This window comes from Daphnia pulicaria, chromosome 1 (genome assembly GCF_021234035.1).
Source record: "Daphnia pulicaria isolate SC F1-1A chromosome 1, SC_F0-13Bv2, whole genome shotgun sequence".
Lineage (NCBI taxonomy): Eukaryota > Metazoa > Arthropoda > Branchiopoda > Diplostraca > Daphniidae > Daphnia > Daphnia pulicaria.
Window position 1 is genome coordinate 36,029,460 of NC_060913.1, and position 12,380 is coordinate 36,041,839.

At 40.0% G+C, this 12,380-nt stretch overlaps 1 protein-coding gene and 1 long non-coding RNA gene across 2 annotated transcripts; both read left to right on the forward strand.

Moving 5' to 3' along the window:
• The first annotated feature begins 1,991 nt into the window (after window positions 1-1,991).
• On the forward strand, window positions 1,992-3,598 carry LOC124312126. Its single transcript, XR_006910306.1, has 6 exons — window positions 1,992-2,219; window positions 2,331-2,555; window positions 2,627-2,771; window positions 2,834-2,943; window positions 3,020-3,411; window positions 3,478-3,598. It is a non-coding gene; the product is annotated as an uncharacterized LOC124312126 (long non-coding RNA).
• Window positions 3,599-3,605: 7 nt separating this feature from the next.
• Window positions 3,606-4,586, forward strand: LOC124323361 (FK506-binding protein 59-like). The gene is made up of 3 exons (XM_046784329.1): window positions 3,606-3,647; window positions 3,711-4,213; window positions 4,400-4,586. Exons 1-3 carry the CDS (start codon window positions 3,606-3,608, stop codon window positions 4,485-4,487), a joined length of 633 nt encoding a protein of 210 aa, XP_046640285.1. The 3' UTR covers window positions 4,488-4,586.
• The last annotated feature ends 7,794 nt before the right edge of the window (window positions 4,587-12,380 follow it).

A 12,380-nucleotide genomic window follows, 5' to 3' on the forward strand; every position in this document is an offset into this window, starting at 1 on the left:
TATCAAGTAGGAAATCAGCTACCTTCGCTCGGTAACCGTGGTAGCAAGGAAGGGCTGTTTTAATAATTTTTTTTTTCAAAAAAAATATGATAAAAAAGAATATGACCTGCCAGGATGACGTTGAGGTTTTGTTGAGAATAAATTCATATCTGTATTTGCTTTCGCTTCTTATTTTTTATTAGACCTTCCTTATCCTCATCCATATCAAAATACAAAATTAAGATTCATATAGCAAATTGAGTGGTGTGAATGCGGTTTGATCCTTGGAGGACGGCGTGTTAATTCAAGCCTAAATCACTGAGCCACTATGTAATACAATTGAAAAAACAAACATTAGTAGCAGACATTGGTATATCTTCTCAGCCAATACTGTTTTAGGATATGATCGACTTCCGGAAATAGTAAGGACCGGATATGCGGCCATGGTATAATGGATATAGCATCTAGCGTTGTATGAAATTGTCTCGTGTTCGATTCCCACTTCCACCACATTGCCCTCCATTATTGTCCCTCATATCGCCCTGTATAAAATAACTATGCATGTTCTAACACTTACTACTTAACCCTAACTCTAATCGACTAATAACTAACACCAACTACTTAACCCTAACTCCCAACTACTAATACTAACTTCTAATAACTAACAATAACTGAACTAACACTTTAACACTAACTATATACTAACAATTGATATACGCGGCAAATCATAAAAAACATGAGATAAATTCGTTGGGGCAAGTCAGATCAATTATCATTGTAAGACGTGGGACAATCTTGTACGCCGCAGTACTCCAATGTTGGCTACTGCTGTAATAGACCGGTATGAGAGATGACGAACCCTGAACGACAAAACCTTTTTTATTTTTATTTTTGAACGACATTAATGAAACCTTTAACTAACTCGGCATAGGAGATGCGCTAATAGGTTTATTAATGATGATAACGACGCTTAAGGCTGACGTTGAAGTCCCATTACATAAATTTCTCGAGTTTTCATTGAATAATTTCTCCTCTGGCTTTCATCTAATAGAAAATAAGAAGTAGGAAAAAATCGCCACAAAAGCACTGCGAGAGCGAGAGAATAAAACTCCGGCCGTGTATAAGAATGTATAGAGGAAAAGACGAACAGGATACATATCTCGAACACTTCCCCTATGTAGATATTCTCATTTGGCTTTTTTGGGGAGAGATAAGGAGGGGGGTTACATATACCTGTGGACCGTCCAAATCGACGTCGATTTGTCCAGTTTCTTCAACGGCTGTGGCAAAGGCCACCATAAACACGCTAGTGCGCGCGATCTGATCGGATTTTGCTGGGCAGAGACAAAAAGCAGAAACAAAATTAAATTAAAGAAATAGTTATCATCACAAAGAATGCATAAACAGTAAATGAAAAGAATTATTTGGGTTTTACCATTTATGACTGCTGCTGATTCTTATAGAACTTGCTGAGTAGCTCAAGTGATTGATATGCTGCCGATGGAAGGTTTGCCCTTGTCTTTTATACAGATTCATCTTCACCGCTATGCTGATGGCGTTCAATTATATTAAAAGTAACTTGATGCCATCACAACCTTAAGGTTGTGATATGGCCCGGATATCGGCCCCCGACAATTTCGAAAAACGAACGAAAGTTCGGCAAACTTGAAAAAAAACAAAAACAGATCCACTTAGTTCTTAAAAAAGGGCCTCCTGAGCAAGATTCCCTTTGATTTTGTATTAGGGCGAACAGAAAAATATTCGACTCAAAACAAAATCGAGGAAGAATATTGAAACCCATTAAGTGTGGTACTATCATTATTCGGATAGAAACGTTGGATTCCTATAGTAATAAATTACCGATGAAGATGGCCTGACTATTCAACACGGATGTCGTAATGAACTAATGAACTAATGACGTGTGCAATAATCAAGGTTCAAATTCTTTCTCAAAATGGAGCTCAAACGCGGCACGACATTACCAGCGAACCAAGCGGCTGAAAGCCACAACTAGTTTTTTGCGTCAGAATAATGGTCAGATTGGTTTTACGCAGATTTATTACGTATATCTAGCTCACTGTTCTGTGACTGACTGTCTGCTAGGATCTGATTGTCATTGTCAATGCTGGTCAATGTGTTGCCGTCACGATTTGACAGTTTGGGCCCAATTTTTGACGTTTTGACACTCACGCCCGGGCCTGCTCATCGAACGTCATCGATCAACTGGGGTCCTAATCCAAGTAAGTTTTATGAATTATGATACTTATTAAATACTTTTAAACCAATTATAATAAGCATTTTAAAATGAAATTCTGTGATGAAACCAACTAAATGATAACAATACATAACAGCCAATCAACAAAGCAGCATGAAAGTTGGTCAACCCATTGTTCAAGTTCTACGAAGACAGAGCCTTAAGCCTACACATTTGCCCCAGCAGCTGTTGATCTCACTTCCAACAAAAGAAGGTGGCGTTTTGATAGAAATCAAACAGTTGGGAACTGGCAAGGAGCAGCTTAGTCCAGTCAGTCCACGCAGGCTTTTTGACGAATGGCATGAAGCTTGATTTTCCCAAGGTACCTTTTAATGGAATGTGATGAATGTGTGGTTGTTTTTTTATTGACATTTTAAATGTAATTCTCTACAGGTAGTGTAAAAAAGACATGCAAGACCTTACTGGAGTAAATACCATTGAAGTGTGCAGTCTTGTCTTGTTAATCCAGTTATGCTTTCGGTGAAAATGGAAGTCCACCTAAAAATTCCTCTTAAATGCCACATTGCTGATGTTTGAGGTATGGTTAGATCCACACTGTTCATTTTTATACAAAATTCTGTAATTCATATTTGTCTTTAGGTTGGAAGATAGAAGATCTCACCAAAGCATGGAGGAGCATGATGGAGGAATTATAAATCAAACCTTAAAGTTATTCAAATCCTATAATGAAAAGGTGCTTGTTGCTGAAGGTATGCTTCCTCGACTGAAGTATTTAAAGTGAAAATTAAACAATAATTTCCTTTTTCTCCCTTTTAATTGTTCTAGTTTCACTGATCGGTCGACACGGAGACACGGTATTTGATCAACTTGAGTTAAGCTTCAACCTTGGAGAAGATTTAGAACACAACATTCCCGACGGTGTTGAATAGGCTCTGTTGAAATTCAAGAAGCAAGGGAAGTTGACACCTGCATACGGTTTCGGCTCTGCCGGTAACGAGAAACAAGGTGTTTTACCCAACGTCAACTTCGAATACGAGGTTGAACTCACCAGCTTTGAAAAGGCCAAAGAGAGCTGGAGCATGGACGCCGAAGAAAAAGCTGGAACAGGCTAAACTCTGCAAAGAAAAAGGAATCAATCATTTTAAAACTGCCAAATACGCTCTGACCAACAAACAGTACTCCAAGATTGTCACCCTCCTCGAGTTTGAAAAAAGTAAGTTTTGCTTTCCGCAACAATTTGATTTCATTTTGTAAAAAAATTAAACATTTCGTTTCTATTTCAGCTCTTAAAGACGAGAAAGCTACGGAGCGAGAACAGCTCATGCTGGCAGCATACCTCAATCAGGCCATGTGCTGTTTAAAGTTAAATGATTTCTGTGCAACTCGTGATCATTGCCACAAGGCACTCGAGATGGACCCGAAAAATGAAAAGGGTTTATTCCGCATGGGCCAGGTAACATACAAGTTGACCAGCAATTTGATTTGATTATTTACTCACAGATTTGTCTCTCCATAGGCACTTTTGGGCATTCACGAGCCGGAGGATGCCAAGAAACATTTCGAGGCGATTCTCCAATTCGATTCGAACAACAAGGCGGCCACCAATCAAGTGGTGATCTGCAACGCCAAGATTCGGGAGCTACGCGAAAAGGACAAGAAATTGTACTCTAGCATTTTCAACAAGATGGCCGAAAACAATCGACAGGTAAGCGAAAAGAATGGAGGCAAATGGCTTTACGGTTGGTGGGACGAGTCGACGAAGGGTGTCCAGCTGGACGTTGATCTGGCTCAAATCGAACGAGATAAACAAGAAGCTGTGGAACAGTTGAAGGCCGAACGTAGGAAGAGCCAAGCAGATTTCTTCAAGCGTTACGGTGGCAGAAAACCCAACATTGTGTCAGTCAACGAGAAGCCGCTAAATTTGAATGAAGATGAGGGTGAAAAAGATGATGATAAAAGCTCTTCCAACCACCAAAATGCGGAGTGGACAGAAACACCATCAGTCATCCAACGATCTTCGTAAATGTTTTCGCGACTCTTTTCTGCACGATTTCGATTGCGGAATGAAAACACCCACCCTCCCGTCGAATGCGAATCCTTATAACTTTACATGGAACATTTATACTTATAGAATGTCATTTGTCTGCCATTTTTGTGTTAAGGGCCGCAACTAACTGGGTTTTGTTTTATTTATTCTATTTGCAGAAAGCCTTGTGGAACAAGGCGATATAAATGCCGGAACCAACGCAGTGGGACAATGAAGACTCGGAGAACACGACCGCCGTGGAATTGAAAGATCCTTTGGACTCTGTGCCATGTACAGAGTCGGAATACTCCGAAGGGTCGGATGAAAACTAATCTTGATTATCGTCATTGTGATTCTCGACCCATTTTTTTTTTTAAATTTAATTACCGAGAATTGATTGTGTTTTTCTTTCATGCCTGTTCTCTCTGTTGTTATAAAACAACAATTTCTAAACCAACACAGACTAAGGTCATATTCAATTGATTGTGTAATTATCGACTGCTGCCCTCAATCGTAAAACATATCTCATCTTTATCAAATAAAAATGGTGAATTTGACGGGTAAATTTTAATCTTAGTTGACGAAACCAAATCCTCCCTGAGTGATAAAGAAAATGCTGTCTCGGTTGAAGCTGTTCTACCCATCTTCTTTGAGACCTCTGATATGCAGATGATACCACGCCATATAGGAGACATGAAAATTGAAGTTAACATAGCTATCAGTAGAAAATGACGATAGAAAAATAACTTATTTAATCCTCTGTTTGATTTTACATATTGTTCCTTTCTAGATAGTTCCCATACTTCCCAATGGCTTATTAATGATTTAAGTTGTGGGTATTTATGTCAGCGTCATCTGTCAACTTCTAAATACATAATAATCAAACGCATTAACTGTCACTTGGTTTATTTATTCTGAATTCACATCCCATAAAAAATTACCAAAAGAAACGGACCTTCACTTTTATATTAATTATGACTTTCTAGAACATTGCGTACAGCATTAACAATGAAGGTAGAAAAAGTTTGACAACATTTACATGAAGTTAATAGACGCCGGACATGCTTCGCTATCTTGGCATTCATGCATGAGTTAGTTTCCTACCATGGCGCCGTTGCTCAACTTTCTATTTTATTCCCAATCTTGTTTTAATGAAACATTCACCATGTAAAGATAATGCAGAGTTTCTATAAGAATAGATTAATACAGTAATTAATGCGCGAAGTAAATAGAAACAATACAACTTGAATGGATGATGCAAATTGATGCAAATATAAGTAATACGAGAAATTTATCAACTGCTATTGTGGCTTTACCCGGCTTTACCCTCGTTTGAACTTTATTTTCCGTTATTTCCTAAGTATTGCTTGACCTCCCTTTTTGTATGCTGCATTTATGACCTTCCTAGAACTTTCAATATTTTTGGTACACGCAGAATTTCAATTCCCTTGGCGGAAATAAACTTAGTTGACCTGGTTGAATTCCTATAAATAGATGGTCAGTTTCCGATCGCAGGCAGTTGCATTTAAGGACGCGAGGGGACCAGTCGCACCTACAGAGCTTTGGAAAGTTACAAAAATTTTGCAGAGGCAAAAGTCATGCGACTTATCGACAAATGCGCACCGTAGCGGGGGTTGGCGGTACTTTACTGCCAGTTTTGTCTGACAGAGATACGCGTTTGACGTTTTTGATTGGTTTGCTAGTCACGTGTTCTGGTAGACCTATTAAAAACGCCAAAACTCTGTCAAACAAATTTAGTAACTTACAGCAAAGTACCGCCATTCCTCGCTACGGTGTGCATTAGTCGATAAGTCGCACGACTTTTGCCTCTGCTGAATCATTTAAACTTTCAAAGGCTCTAAACAGAGACGAAAACAGTCTTCTCGTTATGCCTAGCTTAAGCCAACGTTATAACAACGAACAACAAGCCGACACACAACTATATGTCATTGCACTCAACCTCAGCCATATCTCGTCACCCTTATTGCCTCTAGCTGTAATCGTGCGTAAGAACTCATCCGACTCTAACCCCTACCGGTTGAAAACAGTAGACATTAGTCGAACCTTTCAACTGGGAGAGTGGAAGAAGGGTGAGTCCTTTATACGGTTGCAGCGATGGGATATCGTGTGGTCGATGAAATAAAGGATAATCTAACGTTGGATAACTCCCGTGATGGAATTGGCTTGTCGAAGTTGGTATGGCAGTTCCACACCGAGCACAACCTTCCTTCCCACAACATGATGAATGTCGAAAGATTCTTATGCAATGTTTGGTCCGACGCTATTGGGACACAACATTGATAACGATGTAAATTACTAAGCAGATAGACCGAGTGGCTTCTACACTCAACACAAACGCAAGACTTCTCTAGCATGAAACTGGCAAATACATTGCAGATTAATAAAATAAAAACAAGAAAAACCCAAGAGAATTTAAGGTGGAATACCTTTACAGGAGATGAAGCAACAAGAGGGGCTAGTTGAATGTTGTATTGTTACAGATAGATTACAGTAGTAACAGCAAAGGGAGAGTGAAACGAAAAATTTTCTTCGCCTCTGACTTGTCGTCAGATGGCGCATGTTGAAAAATCAAAAATAGAAATTGAAAGTTAAAAAAAAAATTTCTTCGCCTCTTACTTGTCGTCAGAGGCGCTTTTTTTATAAGCTCATAAATTCCTTATTTTTATTCCTTATTTCTTCCTTCTATTATTTGGCTCTTTCTTTACTCATTTTTTTTGTCGACAACAGTTCCTGGCAGAATTTTACGTATCAAATTCTAACATTCGTTTGTTTGTTTTTCCTTTTATTGTTTTTTTTACCAAAAAAAAAATATGCGTTTGGGGCAATAATACAATTTAAAAAAGTCAACAAGATTGATGGGATGATGTGATTACTTTTTGGTCTGGGTGTTCGAAGGGCCCGGCTGGATTTCCGCTTCCAGATCGCTCCCGTCGGCTTCAGGACAGTCTTTGATTTCATGGCCCCGTTGACGACAAGAATAACAAAGACGCCTTTCACTACCGAATTGTGGCGCTGAATCGTTCCGTCGCGGGCGTTTCGGCTCCAGTTATGCAGCGTCACCTTCTTGTAGTTGTGGAAGTGGTGATGGAGATCGACGACGTAGCGGGTCAACATCTAGGATCTGGTCAAATATTTCTTTCGCCGTTGCCAAATTCTCCCACTCGATCGCATGGTCAAGTTTGTGCCGGAGTCGTATGGTGTGGTTGTCTTGCACTCGCGGGTCTTGACGGTTCAGGGCCACTTTATGGCTCTCTCCCGGTTGAATTACAATTCCCGCCGCCATGGTGTATTTCTGGTAGAATTTCCGGATGTGTGGTTGTCGGCAGGCTTCGTCCGATAACTCCGTCGGCATCTGGATCGTTATCCCCCGGTTCCTCAAGGTTCGGAGCCGTGACGACTGGTCCTGAACCTCTTGAAACTTGGGGATATTAACACCGCCGTCGGGGAAGAAAAGGCTCCCGATGAACTCTGTAAGGCCGGCCTCCTTGCGAGCCGTCCATTCTTTCGCGTGCTGGATGGTCCAAGCGATTGGTGCAACTCCCGAGAAGTCGTTGGCACGCGCTTCCCAGAAGTGGCAACGGTCGCAGATGAAGATATTTTTCGTCCTTTGTCCAAGTCGTCCTCTTCAGAAGAGGGTTGCGAATCGTCTACTTGAATGGCGTCAGTTGGTTGGGGCAATTTTGGTCGTCTTTGAAATTGTTTAGGCGATAATTTACTAAAAATTGACCCTATACTTCTCAAAAAGCCTGGTGTTCCTAATTTCTCCTTAGGAGTGTCGAAAGTTACTCCTTCCATTCGGTCATCAACCTTTTCTGATTGTTTGGTTAAAATCATTAACCAGATTTTAAAAGTCTACTCATAAAAATTTACTGTGAAACGCTCGGCGGTCGTTATTATTAATGAAATTGTAGACAGAGTCGGCTGAAGACCAAAAAAACTGCCATGAATGATTGTAAAAAATGTTAGCGGTAGAGTTGGCTGAATACCAACAAGACTGCTATGTTTTAATAAAATAATAAACAGGCAGAGTTGGCCGAAGACCAACAGAACTGCTATACGAAATGTGTGTTTTGCTCATTATTCCCGTTTCTTAATTATTGGAGGGTTTGTTTTATATTTTTTGCTTTCTTTTTGACATAATCAATAAGAAGGATTTTTGATTGACTCGTTTGAATTTTTTCTGAAAGCCAGAAAAATACTCGTGATCAATCCCTTATCGACTGCCAAGATCCACGCCGTGTTCCTGGTACGATCGCTAAACCTTCGACAGCCGCTTCGAATGACGTAAGACTCGTATCTTACTCATTCGGTACCCACCACACGAGGGTTCTGGGACCAAAAATACATGAACGTCGATGACTGTGGTTTTTACATCCAATAATAAATTATTGGAGTCCGCACCTGACGTGATGGTACACAGTTGCGAACATATATGAAAAATAAAGACACACGAGTTCGGATAGATCGCTGCCACCAATGTAATAACTTACGCTTCGTGATTGCGTAAATTACTAGCATAAGAATTGAGATAAGGTTAAATGAACACTTGTATTTACCTCATTTTCTAATACACTAAGAATGAAAGAGGGAAGATAGGCTGGAAGAGTTTCAAGCACGGATGATGATAAGACTTCTCGGTAAGTTCGTCCAGAGAGAGAGTTTCGGATAGAGTAGAATCAAGTAGTGCAGAGAAAGAACAGTTTAGAAGGAACTGGCGGAACTGAACTGCCGGACTGACTCTTCTTTTTACTTGCTAGTTCTCTTTATTACATTTTGAAATGTTGAAGAATGGGGCGCATTTTTAGTAGCGTCAGCTTTTGGCCTTGGCTGACTCATAAACAAAGGGGAATTTTTAGAAAGGCATAAGGTTTAAATTGTTGTGGAAGTTATGGGTCTAGTTTGTGTCGGTTACTCTTGGCCTTTACTCTTTTCAATAGCAAGGGTGACTATAGAAAGTCAAGTGTCCCTTTTTACATGCTGTGAGCCTGGCGGAATCCTTACATCACTCCCCCTCCTCTTTTGTTGCGTCCCGCAACAATTAATCTTTGCTTCCGAATTTTTTGAACATCAATTGAATGTGATTCCTTGCTTACGACTAGGGACACGATGTTATGGATACAATTTCCCATGACTGATGAATTCAGCAAATACATTTCAATTTTGACCGCTTCATTCCTTTTATTTTGGAAACATCAATGAGCGAACACAAAAAAATGTGAATTCGTTTGAGGGGGTAGGAAAAAATAATAATAGAGGAGTGTTTCACTCCTCTATATTTGGGGGTATGGTTCCGGAAGTGCTTGGGCTGGGGTTGCTTTTTTCGACGACGGAATTGTCTAAATTAGCGATCCGTTGCCGCTTCGGCTCCGGTTCTTCAGCGTCACCTCCGTTGGCTTCGTTTTGTCTCGAACGTTTCGGCTCCGGCTCTTCTTTTTCACAATTTTTCTGTTCCGTTACGGCTTCCGTTGGTTGTCTTTCGTCAGGTTGTCCTCCCCAGTTGTCGAGGTCTTCCTCGCAGTTTTCACAGAAGAAGACGTATGGAGAGTCTTCTTCCCTTTCTTCCTCTTCTCCATTTTGAATCCAATAGAAGATTCTTCTATTGGTTTCCTGGATGCAGTAACTTGTTTCCTTTGCTCTCCCTTCGGTACATACAGGACACTTCGTCCACATGAAGGGAGCCATTCTAACTTGATTTAAGGATAGTGGAACGGTGGACAATTGTCGACTGACTACTCGATTATTTTAGTCGCCTTATATAGTTGTTTTTCTGGGGGGGACGCCTCTTTTTCGAAGCGTTGTTTGTATAAAAAGTAGAAAGTTTATTCGTCCATCAAGACGTCTTTGAACTTATCAGGACGGCGTGTCACTCTTTTTGACCTTTTTTCTTTCTGGTTGAGTTCAACTTTATTATTTTGCTCTGATTCGAGTTGGGCGACACACGGTTGAGTTCCAATTTCTGCGGGTTTTATTACTTTTTGCCTGAACTGGTTTGGCCTTTTTCTTTCTTCAAGAGTATTGCCATCAATAAAAGTTTCTGGTTCTTGACCTGCGACATCGCTCTGTCTATTTTTATTTAAGCCCGTTATTTTTTCGTTATTTTTATTACTTATTTTATCGTTATTTTCCACCTCTTTGTCTTCTTCTTCATCTTCTTTTTCCAATTCTTCTTCTTCCGATTCTTCTTCTTCCGTTTTGCGATCCCGTTGTCTTTGGCGACTCGTTTTGCCTCGCTACCCTCGCCCACATGTAATGTGACGAATTCAGTAGTTTCTCTGACATCTCGTCTAAAGTGAACAAAACTCGGGGTGGGATTGGCGTGTCCATCCATTTGTGCGAGTCACGCATGGAGCACATCCCTTCTTCCCACATCCCATGAAATGGGGTGTTGGACCGCATACGGTTGTCGAATTCACGTTGTGCTTTTGATGAAGACATTTCTCGAAAATCGATTGAACGTTTCCGTTTACTCTGTCCTGCTGGACGTAAGAAAAAGGATTGGCTATTAGTAAAAAATGTTTGCTCTTTTAAGCTTTTTTACCAACGCGGATCGGGATGGGAAATGGTGTATGTTGACCTCCTGATTTCTTCTCCAATATTTTGTTGCCTAGATCTGCTTTCCACCCGTCGGACAAAACCCAAATCTAGATTATTTTTCTTTTTTCCTTTTTGTTTTTACGAGTTTGCGAGTCTGGGTTTTTTTCCGATATCCAGTATTTTCAAATTTATATATTTTATTTGTTGATTTTTTTTTGAATGTTTTTTAGTTTTACTTATTTTTTTTGTTTGAACACGGTCACGTTGTGTAAGAAAAAGTCGACAAGGCTGCAAGGCTGACAGGAATGTCATGTCAGTATTGCAGTTGGCAAATTCGGAGCTGGGGTAGCGGGTGTAGAGTTCTTTTCTTGTCTACCATGTATTCATATACAGCACACACAAATATACGAGTACACAATAGAAAGTATGAGAAGGGTGATCTTACTTCTGGAGCTGGAGCTTGAAGGAGAGCTGAGAGAACTCTGACTTACTGCTACAGATTGGGGAGTATTTATACGGATTGCGCACGGTATGATCATGGGTCTGATGAGTGACAAGCACGGGTGTGTAACATAATTATAATCGTGAATGACAGATAACTAATGAGCTCGACTCTTGCTGGCAATCTTCCCGCTGTCAGTTCGCGCTCCGTCCCCGGGCTATTTTGGCTCATTACATTCCTTCCCCTTTTCTGAGGGAAAGAATTAGTCCCCTAATTGTTGATTTAGGCATATTCCATTACCAAAGGATAATTGTATAAATTGAAAGCATAACTTTGAAAAATAATGAAAGAGAAGTTAGAAAAAGAACAATGGATCAGATCATTGAAAAAGAGTGTCCCACAAAAAGATAAATGTTGCAAGACATTAATAGAGAAAATAGATATAAAACCAGCCAAAGGGCTGAGGGAAGTAAAAGAAACAAAGCAACAAATAAAAAAATACGGAATTAAAAAATAATAGAATAAAAGGTCTACTTAAGGCCTACAATTAAAAAAAAAAAAATTTTTTAATTTTTGCTTACTCGTAATAAAAGTCGAGTAAATCGACGCACTGGAATACACAATCAGGAAAATTCCCCACGTCAACATCAGGAAAAATCGCCTGAGCGAAAAACAAGTGAAGAAAAAAGGCACGTCGACGGGGACACAAAGGAAGCCACTGAGTTACCGCCTCAGACATCGACGGAACAGCAAAAGCACTTATTACGAGACGCAGAGTTTTTTTTACTCTGTCCAAATTTTGAACAACGGCCTCAAATTTTAGTTGGTGACTCATCTTGCCAAAAGAAGCGGAGACACTAAAAAAAATATTGGCGAAGCAATGATATCGACAATTTTCTTCTGGTTTTTGTTTCAGTTTGTTGAAATTTTTCCCTTTATTGATTTTGTTTCCTTTCCTTTTTTTTTATTATTTTGTTTGAAACATGGGAAATATGGAAGAAATCGGGACTTAACGCATCACATATACCCCCTACGAATTCGACTCGGACGGCTGTCAGGACCTGTCACTCCCAGTCGCCGCGGGGGGGGGGGGGAGGGGAACAATCCTAAACAAATATTTGTTCTCCCTATATATATGTTTTCTATATATCTTGTTATTAGGG